The sequence below is a fragment of the Chrysochloris asiatica genome, unplaced genomic scaffold, assembly GCF_000296735.1.
Source record: "Chrysochloris asiatica unplaced genomic scaffold, ChrAsi1.0 scaffold00028, whole genome shotgun sequence".
In the NCBI taxonomy this organism is placed as follows: Eukaryota; Metazoa; Chordata; class Mammalia; order Afrosoricida; family Chrysochloridae; genus Chrysochloris; species Chrysochloris asiatica.
The window spans coordinates 4,976,120-4,989,672 of record NW_006408546.1 but is presented as its reverse complement, the minus strand read 5'-3'; the positions used below and the strand labels follow the sequence as shown (position 1 = coordinate 4,989,672).

Here is a 13,553-nt window from a genome sequence, read left to right as displayed (position 1 = left end):
TCTTTACAGGAGCAGAAAGCCTCATCTTTCTCTTGTGGAACAGCTGGTAATTTCGAACTGCTGACTTTGAGGTTAGCAGCCTGACTCATAACCACTATGCTTCCAGAGATCCTTAGCAAAGCTTATTTTCAAAATGTTTAAAAGCTATAGTCACTATATATAGTTAACTTGTTAAGTGCTGCCAAATTGATTCTGATTCATAGCAACTCTGTATAGGATTTCCAAGGACCACCTGGTATGCTTGAACTACCAAACCTGCAGTTCAAACAGCCTTGCAATCCAGTGCATTAACCCACAGTGCCAGACCAGGACTTGCTATAAATACTCATATATCACAGTAGCGTCAAAGATACTTTTAATTGATTAGTGAGGGAGCCAACCAGAAGACAAAGCTGGTACAAAGATGAGTGTAAGTCAGAGAATATAGTCAGTGAGAAGGAAATGGTAGAATAAATTTGCTAAAGTAGACTCAAAAACAAATTAAATGACATACAAGGTTTAAAAACCATAATCTTTGGATTACCTTCTGTACTGAACAGAGCTCATTTGTATCTTATCTATTTTCTCTGAGTTAACATCTAACTTTATAGACTTGGTGTGTAATCAGTGATCAATTGTAAGCTCAGCAGTGTAATACTATCCTGGTGTCCCTAAAGCAGACCCATTTAGACAATGTTCTGTGTGACATTGGGAAGAAAGGTGCTCAGCAAATGCTTTTCCACATTTCCAAATTCTGGATAATTATTCACTCCATGAAGAATGGGATACCTATAATATTTCCCAAAAAAATCATGTACATATGGGGTACCTTTTCTAATTTTTACAAAGGCTCCATATGAGCTAGTCGTGGCCCTGAAGTCACACCCCTGTCTGTCTCAGAGTCTTCAGGAGTAGCATGGGCAGTCACATTAAGGCCTCTGTGTTGTCTATTCCATTCCTATCTTAGTTTGCTGGTGCTTCCATGACAAAAAAAATACCACAAGGGTGTGGTTTGAAGAATGAAAATTTATTTCCTCACAGTTCTAGAGCTCAGGGCTCTAGGGAAAGGTCTTATTTATCTCTTTCAGCTTCTAGTAGCTGCTGGGTCTTCCTTGGTTTGCAGACTGGCCTGTACATGACATCTGTTTTCCCTCTGTGTGGTGTGTCTCTCCATATCTTTTCTGCTCACCTTATATGACACCACTCAGGAGTGATTAGGTTTAGGACCCATCTTACTCCAGCATGGCTTATTAACATAACAAAGGAACAGTCCTATTTTCAAACAGGACCACATTCACAGGCACAAGGGTCAAGATCTCAACACATATCGTGGGGGACATAATTCAATCCATAGCAGTACCCCTTATGGAAGTCACCCAAGAATAGAGCATCAGGCAGCCCCCACTAGTCAACTGAGACCGCTACCAGTGGCTGTTAACAACGCACCAGCTGGGATCCTCCCGAGTCCGTTCAGTGCCTTGAAGCTGTTCTGCAGTTCCCTTGGGAATGGAGAGAAGCTCCTCCCCTCCATGTTACAAAGAACCTCTTCCATGACTTGGGCCAGTGTCGCAATGACATCTGTGTCCCCACATCTCAAAGCATTTCTGCTGGGAACATCTTGTTTTGTATGTTTATTTTGCCTCCACTGTACCCCTTCCCTCCACTGGGCTCAGGTCAGGAAGAAGAGACATACACCAGATCATCCACCCCCACAAGTCCTTTCCTTCTGATGCTTCTTGGAAAAGCCTTTCTCCTCCAACCCCAAACCCTCATTCAATCTGTTTTGGACACTCTGTGCAGCTAGTTTATCAGATTCATCCAGACCCATCTGAATTCCAGTTTGGACTCAAGCTGGGACTCCAGCTACACTGGGAAAGGTCAATATAGAAAGTCAAAGGATGACTGGATCATTATTTATTACCGGCAAGCCGCAGTTCTAGTGGCAGAGGCATAGGCATAAGTTGTAATTGTATATTCTGCCACTTTCTTGGGAGAGACTTTAAAGTGAGTACACAGATAAATCTCCAGCTCCTCAGCCTCAGCTGAACCCTAGATTTCATGAACTGCCAGGACCTCATTAGAAAATAAATGCACACTCCAGGGCTCCTTGAATGATGAGGTATTATTCATAACTGTACTGCCACACAATTATGATTCTCCTTTTAAGGAGGGATGCTGTGTAATAAGAATGATTAAAGGAGCAGAAAATGGATCCCTAGCTACAGAGTTGAGTATAAAGGGAGTTTCCAAAGAACAGTAGCAGCAACCAAGCTTTTCTACAAGCTCCTGGGGGCTATGAGTGTGGGCAGCAAGCCCATCTTCAACTTTCCCAAGGGGGAGGTTTCTAACTGAGAGCAAATGAAGTAACACGCCACAGTCTCAAGTTGTTTGCTTATGGACAGCAAACAGTGGACTCACAAAGAAAGAGTAAAGTAAAAGGCAGGACTAGGTTAACCTGTGTCTTGGAGCTGATGTTGAGGCTGAGAGAATGTGCTGTTGTTGTTGTTCTTGTTAAATGCGTTGAGTCAGTTCCAACTCATACCAACTCCATATAGGGTTTCCAAGGAGCAGCTGGTGGGTTTGAACTGTAGACCTTTTGCTTAGCAGTTCAGTGCTTACCCTACAGCACAACACCAGGAGTCTGGTGCCATTATGTTTCCAAATGAAGCTAGACACTTGCATGGTATCTAAGGTAAGGAGGAGATGACTGTATAAATAATGATGTCCTCCTCCTTTTCTCAGTCAGAAAGAAGTGGGAACCATCACTCACCACCCTCCATAACTCTGCCTGGGTGAAGAGGGGTCAAGAAAGCTCACTCCCTAGGATAGTAACTTTCCCACACCATCCTTTCCAACACCAACACACACACACACGTCTGTGGGCACTGAAGCAATATCACTAATCCTAGCAAAGCATCAATATCTACTCCAGACCTCTTCCTCATCCTCAGACGTTCATGAAGTGATGCCTGTCACGCAAGGCACATGCTAGTCATTGGGACCACAGCAAGATTATAAAGTTTTATAATCCTTATGAAGGATAATCCTTGGTCCAGCCTCAAGGAGATTATAAGAGGATTGCATGGTTGGGACATAGGTGTACATATCAGAAAAGTCATGCTTGGAGACCTTTGGGTGGTTGAGAAGAGCTGAAGTGTTTGTACCAGATTCCAAGCAGAGAAGTGGCCATAAGGAAAGCTGTGCATCTTGCGCTGGGGTTAAAGGAAGGACAAAGGCTTGGTGACTGGGGTCCTGAGGAATCATTGGCAGTAGAGGAGTGTGATGAGCAGGACCAGTCCGGTCCCTGCAGTCCATCCCCATGGTCTCCAGCTGCTCTGTGGAGGACCAACACCAGGACCGTATTCACCCACGTTATCTTCATGGGTTTCCATTTAGATTTTTGAAAACTTTCGTTAACCAAACTAATCTACTCTGGATTCAATAAGCATTAAATAAAAAGGGAAGGTGAAGAGCTGTTATCATAAGAGTCAGTAACCTATGAATTAACTGCTTTTTCTGCAGTGCAGAAACTCACAGCTCTCAAAACTCAAAGCTTTGAAGTGGACAGGACACAGGCACTGAACTTTGTGTCTCTGAGCAAGCTTTTAACCTCTCTGTGCTATAGACGTTAATATGTAAAATGAGGCCCATGATACACACATTAGTGGATGAAAGGTGATGTCGACATAAAGCTTACCACAGTGGTCAATAAATATAGTTACTGTTGTTGTTGAGCACCATTGAGTCAATTCTGGCCCATAGTAACTCAGTTAGGGTTTCCAAGGAGCAGCTGGTGAGCTTGAACTGCCGACCTTTCAATTCAAACCAACCTTTCAGTCCAGCACATTGACCCACAGCACCACACATTACTGCTATAACCAGCTGTTTTCACATTTTCTGCCTTTTCCCAACCAACTGGTACCCCACAAGCCCTATTTGCTCACCACAGCCACCAGTACACATATGTAAGGAGATACAGATACCACTTAGGAATTGTGTTGTCCATTACAGTAGCCTCTAGCCCCATGTGGCCAATTAAATCTAAATTCCTAAATAAAATATTAAATTCAGTTTCTCTTTCACACTAGCTATTAGTCAAGGGTTCGGTAATTGTATGGAGTCCTGGTGTGGCACTGTAAGATAAGCACTGGACTGCTAACCACAAGGTCAGCAGTTCAAATCCACCAGCCACTCCTTAGAAACCCATACAGAGTCACTATGCATCAGAACTGATTCAATGGCACTTAACAACAAGTACTGTATTAGGCAGTACAAATATAGAACATGTTCCTGTTCAATTGGACAACACTAGTTAGGATATGTAAGTAATAGCAAACTCATTGTACTGTTGATTTCACAAGTGGGTCTAAGCTGGGGACATTTGGTAATGTCTGGGAACAGTTTTGATGGTAACAAGTAAAGGGTTGTTAGTCTGATCTAATGGATAGAGGTCAGGGGTGCTACTATACATCGTACAGTCCACAGGGCAGTCCCAAAGAATTTTCTGGCCCAAAAAAGTCCACAAAAGGGAACATATTTTTCTCATATAACTAGAAATTGGAGTCCTGGTGTGGTGCTATAAGATAAGCACTGGACCACAAGGTCAGTTTGAACTGCAAGGTCGGTGGTTCAAACTCACCAGCCACTACTCAGAAACCCCTATACAGGGTCGATATGAGTCGGAACTGTCTCAACGGCACTTAACAACAACAGCTAGAGATTAGGTGTTGGTGGGCTGCTGGCAGTGATTCAACAGCATCCTGGTCAGCACTTTGAGATTTCCTCTTCCATTCCCTTATGATGACAAGATGGCTGCTATAGGTTCAGGCAGCATATTCTCATTCAAAGGAGAATGCCTCAAAGGACAAAATTGAGTCACATGGCCACCCAGATGCAAAGGAAGCTGAGAAATCAAGATTTGGCCCTTCAACCTTTATCTGGCTAAGGAGAAAAGGTGGGATTTACTTTTCTGTCTGCCTCAGTATACACATGGGCTGTGATCTAACACTGTTCCGAGCAGTTAATTATGAAGTCAAAACACATCCTTGGCTGTCAAATATCCAACATGCTATGACATCTTCAAACTGCAAAGCATCACTTCACAAAAACTCTTCACCGTGTTTTCAGATGGTCTTTGAGCATGTATCTTAAAAAAAAAAAAAAAAAAAAGCCCTATTTTGAGCTTCCTAAAAATTCTATGAGATAGGATGGGTTATAGTTCTTCCCTATTTTGCCTCTCAGAATACTGGAGCTTAGTGAGGTTGATTGGTCAGGTGAGTAGCAAGTCACCTAGCAAGAAAGAACTAGAAACCAGGTGTCCTAGCATATCATCAAGACCTTTTCTATGGGGTCTTTCCTAAAGGTTTCACACGCATGTTAACCGGTCACTCTGCCTTAAGATTTCAATAATCACTCATACTGAGACTCAGATGATTGAAGTTACCTGCCCAGGAGTCAAAGCCAGCTCTGCATGACTTCAGAGTCCAGGCATGATGTCAACTTCAGCCTACTTTGCTGTGGACATCACCATAAATCAAATAGTCCTGATCCTTGTCTGTTCCCAAAGCATGCAGTAGATCAATAATGCTGCTAAAATAAAGACCAAATTCAAAGTATTCAAAGATTCCTTTTACCTGACTTTACACACACACACATACACATGCATGCATGCACCTGTCTTTCTGTCCATCAGATGACCCACTGTCCCTGGAATGATAAAATACCATTCTCCTCTGTATCTAGTTTTCCAAATGATATTTTATTGTTTTCCATGAAAGTTTACACAACAAATTAGGTTCTCATTTAATAATTTCTATTCAAATTTTTCAGTGACATTAGCATTTTTCATAATGTATCAACATTCTCTTTAATTATATATCTGGTTGTTTTGTAGAATATAGTTTATCTTCTCAGCTTTGCTTAGAGTAATTGTTAACCTCTTGATCTCGCATAGATTTTTTCTTTTTTAGTGGAGCACATTATTTATGGGTAATATCCTTTATTTTATGTATCAGCCTATTATTTCACTATAAGGTGACCTCAGGGGGTAGTTTCAGTTCAAGATTTAAAGAGTACTTCAAGGCAATAGCTTCAGGGCATTCTCTAGTCTCACCTAGTTTAGTAAATCTTAAGAATTTGAATTCTGTTCTGCATTTTTCTCCCATCCTGACAGAGTCTGTCTATTGTGGCCCTCATCAATAAGAGCAGGTAGTGGAAGCTAGGCACCATGTAGTTCTCAGAGCAGGACTCAAGGCAGATGAGGAAGTGGCTCATGTAATCTCATGTAGCTCTACGGACAGGGGTTGTTGTTGTTGTTAAGTGCCATTGTCGAGTCGGTTCCAACTCATAGCGACCCTGAATAGGGTTCCCGAGGAGCGGCTGGTGAGCTTGAACCACCAACCTTGCAATTCAAACTGACTTTGCAGTCTAGCACATTAACCCTTAGTGCCACACCAGGACTCCAATAGATAAGGGTGGAGTACCCAATAAGAAAGGTAGAAGAGACTTAATTGTGCTAACATTTTAGTCTGTATTGAGCAGTTTCACAGAGGTTTCCCTACATCTCTTGGTGAAAAACGTGAAACTATTCACTAAAGATCAGTTAGTAAATACAAGTTAGTCCCTGCTTTCCTTGTTTACCGAGTACTCCATTTTATCAGGGACTGTGAATTTGAAAAGAGGTTTTGATTCTCCAGGAAGGTGCTGTGGGAGAGATATCTGAGTTGGGTGAGAGACAGATGTCAGCCTTTCTTATATTATAAGCAAAATCTTCGACGTGGTGAAAAACTTCAGAAATTGTTCACTATATATTATAATATATAATTGTTCACTATATATATTACTAAGTAAGCACAAGTAAGCCTGTGCTTACCTTGCTTATTGGGTAATTTGACACTGTCTTTCGACTAGTTTCTTCTCTGAGATTTTGCATTTCTTTCTAATTCTAGCTCAAATGCCACCTCCTCCAGGAAGCCTGATCTAGTTTCCTCCAAGATGACTTAGTCTTTCTTTCCTATGCTTGGGTCACACAGTGTTTGAGGCTCTTGACAGCTGTGCTACTCAAATTTTAATATTTATACAAATCACCAGAACATCTTGTTAAACGTGAGCATTCTGACTCAGTAGGTTTGGGATGGATCTACAATGCCACATTTCTTCTAAACTCCTATGTGAAATGGTGCTGTAGAGTACATCATAGTCTTCATCATATTAGAGTTCATTCTGGCCATGCCAGACCCCTTCACATGCTTCATTGCAGTCTCCCTAATGGCAAGAACCATAGACTGCCACATACCTTACTACAGTGCCTGGAACATGATTGTTATTGTTGTTAAATGCCATCAAGTCGGTTCTAACCCATAGCAACCCTGTGGGTTTCTGAGGACTGACTGGTGAGCTTGAACCACCAGCCTTATGGTTCAAACCAACCTTGCAGTCCAGCACATTAACCCACAGCACCACACCAGTCTGAAATTGAATGCAAATCAGAAGCAACACAATTCATTCTACCATCTAGCTCCCACGCACCTTCAGATGTGAATAGATTAATGTCTTGAGACATACATGATAAATATATGTATAATTATGAAATTGAAGACTTATTTTCTAACAATCTGACAGCTCTTACTTAGAATAGACCCTCAACAAACACTGATTGACTGACTGACTGACTGACTGACTGACTGACTGACTGACTGACTGAGATCAGCTGCTCAGAGCAGGACTCTGGTTTTTCAGATTGAGTCTGAGTCAGGTTCCTTAGGCCAATCACTATGACCATGGTGGTTTTTTCTTTCTTGCAGGCCTCTCCTGCTGCCCTGGCAAAGAGTGTGTTGGCTGAAGTCCCAAACCAAGTCGTGGACTATTACAATGGCAAAGGGATTAAACCAAAATGTTCATCGGAAGTGTATGAGTCTTCCAGGACACTAGCACCATAAACTCCACCCACTTTTACAGAGTTCCAAAATACTGTTCCTGATCATATTTAATACTTCTACTACTCCCATACTTAATAAAAGAACCACATACACATTTAAAAATAGCACGTTTTGGTGATTTTTAACTGATGATTTTTTTGCATGTGTAGCCCCAAGGCCTGGATCTGTTAAGCCGTTGTATTGTTAAAGACTTTTTACACAGAAACACAAGTAACAGTAATTTACTCTTTACAGTACAGCATGTCTCCTTGAAATAAAATGGTATCTGTATTGGTTTTTTATACAGGTTTGTTGAAATTTTGCTAAATTTCTTATTATATCTTTACACTGTAAAGCATTTTGAAACATTTCTTGAACGTCGATAGCCAAAACATATTTGGTTTTATCTGCTACAGGATGAAAGACTTTTCAAAATGGCAGATGCATGGACTGTATTTTGCATGTTTAAAATAAAAAAACAAAAACCCACACTGTTTTTGCAGTTGTTATCTATAGTCCCTCCCTGCTAAGAATGGTCTCCCTATTGAAGAGGAGGTTTGTTCACCTAGAAGTAGTTCTCTTGAAGTGGACCCAGGCCTTCTCAAACTTGACTGAACACAACTCACCTGAGAATCTGGTTAGGATCCAGATGCTAACAGAGTCAGTAAGTCTGCATGGAACTTGAGATTCTGCCTTTCCAACAAGCTCCCAGGTGATGCCAGTGCACTCACCAGGTCACACTGAGAGTAGCAAGACGCTAGAAGTTAGGGTGTGGTTGTGGAGACCATCTGGAACAGGGAAGTTTCTAGTCTGCTTGAGAATAGCACCTCATCCTGCCAGTAGTACAAACACCCTACCTGTTTCCGGTGGGGGAGGCAATAGAAAGCAATGAGACTAATTCCAGAAATTGTGTAACCCAAATCAGTCTCTCTGCTTTATAGTCGCATCTCTTCCTTCAACAAGACTGGAGAGTGCTTCGCCTGACCAGCCCCTGCACTCTACAAGGAAACATCACTCAACACCTCATGGATGGTACCATGTCTCTGGTCCTTAGGAATGGCCCAAACGTCTTCACTGGAGCCACAATAATGAACACTTGTCCACAGCAAATGGCCACGCAGAATGGCTCCCTGGACACCTAGTCCACAAAGTTGATCTTTGTGGTTAGTGCAGCGTTTCACTTGGCCTGTTTTTCTCACTCCTGAGAGTCAAGTCTACCAGAAATTTCTGGAGCCACTATTTGGGGTGGAGGTGTTTTGTAAGCTGGCCAGTCTTGAATCAAAGGAATAAATGTTTCACTTGCACAGTTTTCTCACAGAGACAAGGACAAATGTTTTGCAAGCATAAAAGGCACAAGGTGGAACTTATTTTTGGTCAGAAAATGGGAAGTAAATCACAAGGCATAATAATAGTCCTGTGTGCTTGTTTTCTAGGACTCGGGGGATTGAATGTGAACAGGCAAGTCAAATGTTTTGTATGATTTCCAGAGATATAATTATAGATCCTAACGTTGCAAATACATGTCAGCCAAATGCACAACATTTTGGGAATGATGGTAATAATGTATGACTGAAAAACCACAAATACTTAAACTGTATTGTTTTATGAATAAATTGGATACTTACGGAATTTTTTTTCTAAGACTTGTGGTCTTGTTTCTCTTTTCGAGGGAATTTCCTAACACTGACTTTTTTCATGTAGATGACCTAGTCTCCAAATTCATAATAGCTCTGTTACAGTCCCGTTGAAACATGTGGATCATTGCTTCTAACAAACAAGGAGTTAAAATATTTAGGCTTTATACTGGAGCCCTGGTGGCACTGTAGAGTAAGCACTGGACTGATCATTGAAAGGTCAGCAGTTCATACCAACCAGTCCATGGAAGAAATATGAGATTTTCTACTCCCATAAAGATTGACCGCCTCAGAAACCCTATATAGGATCACTATGCATCAAATTTGAACGCATTGGCAGTGCATTTCTTTTGTTTGTTTGTTTTTTATATATGCTGGACAAGGACATCTTACTTGGTAAAGAGAGAGACAAAGAAGAAGACCCCCAACAAAATGGATTGACACAGTGGCTGCAATAATGACCTCAAATATGACAGTAATTGTGAGGATGGCACAGGACTGGGCCCTGTTTCGTTGTGTTGTGCACAGGGTCGCAATGAGTAGGAAACAACTCCAATGCATTTAACTACATACAACATGCTACAGAAAAGAAGCCCCCCCGCACAGAGCAGGTAAGCACTTAACTGCTTATCAAATGGTTGGTAAATCGAACCCACTTAGTGACAATGTGTGAGAAAAAGCCTGGTAATCTGCTTCCATATGATATAATCTAGGAAACTATGGGGACAGTTCTAGTCTGTCACATGAGACTGCCATGAGTCCAAATCAACAGCACTTAATAACATGTTACAGAAATTGCTGATACTTGTTTCTAACCCTAAGTGAGTGAATGAATAAACTTGTTATCTGCTCTTGATCAATCTCAAATTCACTGTAGATTTAACAAGAAGGATAAGAATTTGTGACTATCGATCTCAAATGAACGATGTCATTCTCAGATATCTGCTGTCAAGAAGCCGGGACTCTGGAGGCTAGTAAGGACAGAGTCCAGTTTGCCTGGCAGATTCTTCAGATGGTTTACTTTACTGACCATTTCATAGCCATACTCAAGCCTAGCTCAGAAACAAATAAAAATAGTTAACAATTAGTGAGGGTGAGTGAGGCCCTAACAATAACCAACAATTATTAAGGCACTCTTCTAAGTGCAAGCATTATCTTATTGATTTAGAGAGTCTAAGTACTCATTTAACCCTCCCTACTGTCCTACACCCTCGGAAACCCTGTACAGGGTCGCTATGGGTCGAAACCGACTCGACGGCACTTAACAACAACAACAACAACAACTGTCCTATGAATATTATTATTAGTCTCATCAGATGACAGAATGAGATGCAGAGACATTAGGTAACTTACCCAAAGTCACACAGCTATCAAAAGGAAGAGCCGGTATTTGAACACAGACTCTCTGGCTCCTGAGTCCAAATTCATTGTATAATCCCCACTTCAGCTATTCTTTTGGCCTTAAAATGATCTACTTGCCATATTGAGCAGTAGATTACTAGGAGATTTGAGAATAATGAGCCTTAAAACATGACTTTTGCATGAACATGGCATAAGAAGACACTGTGAGGAACGCTAGAGTTAAAGTTAAGAAAGGTAAATACTATTACATATCTAATCCTGCAGTAACAATCAGAGCAGTCTGTGAAGAGATACTTAGATAGACTCTCGAGGTACACAGGGCTGAGAAGATGAATGGGACTACACTCATAAAACTATATAGAGTTCACAGAGGAATATTTCTACATACATATATATATATTTTAGGTGTGGTGCTGTGGGTTAATGCTCTGGATTGCAAAGTCAGTTTAAATCACAAGGTTGGTGGTTCAAGCTCACCAGCTGCTCCTAGGAAACCCTATACAAGGTTGCTATGAGTCAGAACTGACTCAACAGCACTTAACAACAACATAAATGTACCTGTGAATACAGAGGTACATATAGGGGGCAAAGTTATAAAAATTTCTTAGATTTTTTCATAACCTAACGCCTTGAGAAGGTGAGTTGCACACCAAGAAGGTGGGTACACCAAGGTCAGTTGGTATACGACTGCACAAAGACAACGTTCTACAGTCTACTTTGGTGAATAGTGACTGGGTTTTAAAAGCTCATGGATGGCCATCTAAGGTACAACTACTAGTCTCTCTCTGCCTGAAACAAAAGAGTGCATAAAATCAAAAGCACACACTCCAAAACACAATTATGTAAAGGACTAATGGACTATGTGAACCCCAGGTACCATGACGCTGATATCAGAAGAACTAGATGGTGATCACTCTGAGTGGGATCACAATAGGAGGTCCTACATAGAGTGGGAGGAAAATGTGGAACAAAACACAAAATCATGAAAAGATGAGGTTTACTGGTCTGATAGAGAATGGAGGAACCAACGAGCATATGACCTTAGAAACCCTTCAAGCCTGAAACTGAACTCACCCCAGTGAGGAGGTTCACCTTTCAGCCAAATGTTTCAGTGGCCCATCAGGTAAACAATAACACAAGAAACATACTCACTAGAACAATCAAACCATACTAGATCAAAAAGGCACAATTTGCCCAGGGTTAAAGTTCGGAAGGCAAGAAAGGATAGGAAAGAAGGAAATTTGGCAATGATAAATACAGGGAGGAAGTGGGAAGAGTAATGATAAACTGTGGGGATTACATAGTTTCTATATCACAAAACAAAATGTGTTGTTCTTGTTGTCGTTGTTATGTGCCGTGGAGTCGGTTCCGACTCATAGCGACCCTGTACAGGGTTTCCGAGGCTATAAATCTTTATGGGAGCAGAAAGCCTCATCTTTCTCCCGCGGAATTGCTGGTAGTTTCGAACTGACCCTGAGGTTTGCAGCCCAATTCGTAACCAAGTCGGTACTGACTCATAGCGAACCCCCATACACAACAAAATGAAACATTGCCCAGTCCTGGGTCAACCTCACAATCATTGATACGTTTGAGTCTATTGATGCTGCCACTTTGCCAATCTTGCTGGGGGTCTTTCTTTTTTTCTCTGACCCTCCACCTTACCAAACATGATATCTTTCTCCAGAGACTGGTCTCTCCCAACAATATGTCCAAAGTATGAGAGACAAAGTCTGGCCATCCTGGCTTTCAAGGGGCACTCTGGCTGCACTTCTTCCAACACACATCTATTTGTTCTTTTGGCAGTCCATAGTACTTTCAATATTCTTCTCCAACACCATAACTCAAATGCATCAGTACTTCTACAGTCTTCCTTATTCACTGTCCAGCTTTCACATGCATGTGAGGTTATTGAAAATAACATGGCTTGAGTCGGACGCACCTTAGTCCTCAAACCGACATCTTTGCTCTTCAAAACTTCAAAAGGTCTTGTGCAGCAGATTTGCCTAATGCAATAACATCATTTGATTTCTTGACTGCTGCTTCCCTGAGTTGATGATTGATCTGAGAAAAATGAAGCCTTTGACAACTTCAATCTTTTATTGATTGATAAGAAGTTTGTTTATTGGTGCAGTGGTTAGGATTTTTGTTTTCTTTACATTGAAATGCAATCCATACTGAAGGCTGTACTCTTTGATCTTCATCAGTAAGTATTTTAAGTCCTCTTCACTTTCTGCAAGCAAGGTTGTATCATCTGCATATCACAGCTTGTTGTTCTATAAATTTTCACCCAAATCATAATTTACAATAATAAAATTTAAATGGAAAACATGGCCTTTGCCCCCATTTCAGAAAGACATGTCTCATCTGGTGATCTAAGCTTCCAATTGTAGACTCTTGACATTTGGTGATGTCCAACAACCTGTGGTGAGTAGTACAGAATCTCAGAATACTTACACGTCTTTCCAACTTCTTCCCATCATGGAGATGCTGTAGGTCGGACATAACCTACGCAAATGATTCCAGAAGTTGAGCACACCACATGAATAATAGAAGAGGTGCAGATTTAAATAGGGACATAAAAGTGGAAAGTAATGAGGATAAAGGGAACTCGGAAGCATGTGTCCAGGAGATAGCAGCTACAACTCTAGGGGGCCATGCAAGA

The 13,553-nt window shown here is 41.3% G+C and overlaps 1 protein-coding gene across 3 annotated transcripts in view; it reads left to right on the top strand.

Annotated features, from left to right (window-relative positions):
- Positions 1–9,529, top strand: part of CPNE4 (copine IV) — an 853,737-nt gene extending 844,208 nt beyond the window's left edge. Inside the window, exon 16 of one of the 3 annotated variants that reach the window (XM_006840023.1) lies at positions 7,782–9,529. In XM_006840023.1, coding sequence (XP_006840086.1) covers positions 7,782–7,916 — 135 coding nt within the window. In that variant the 3' untranslated portion in view covers positions 7,917–9,529. The remainder of the gene's footprint in view (positions 1–7,781) is intronic. The other 2 variants (XM_006840024.1, XM_006840025.1) reach the window with 2 other exon arrangements.
- The last annotated feature ends 4,024 nt before the right edge of the window (positions 9,530–13,553 follow it).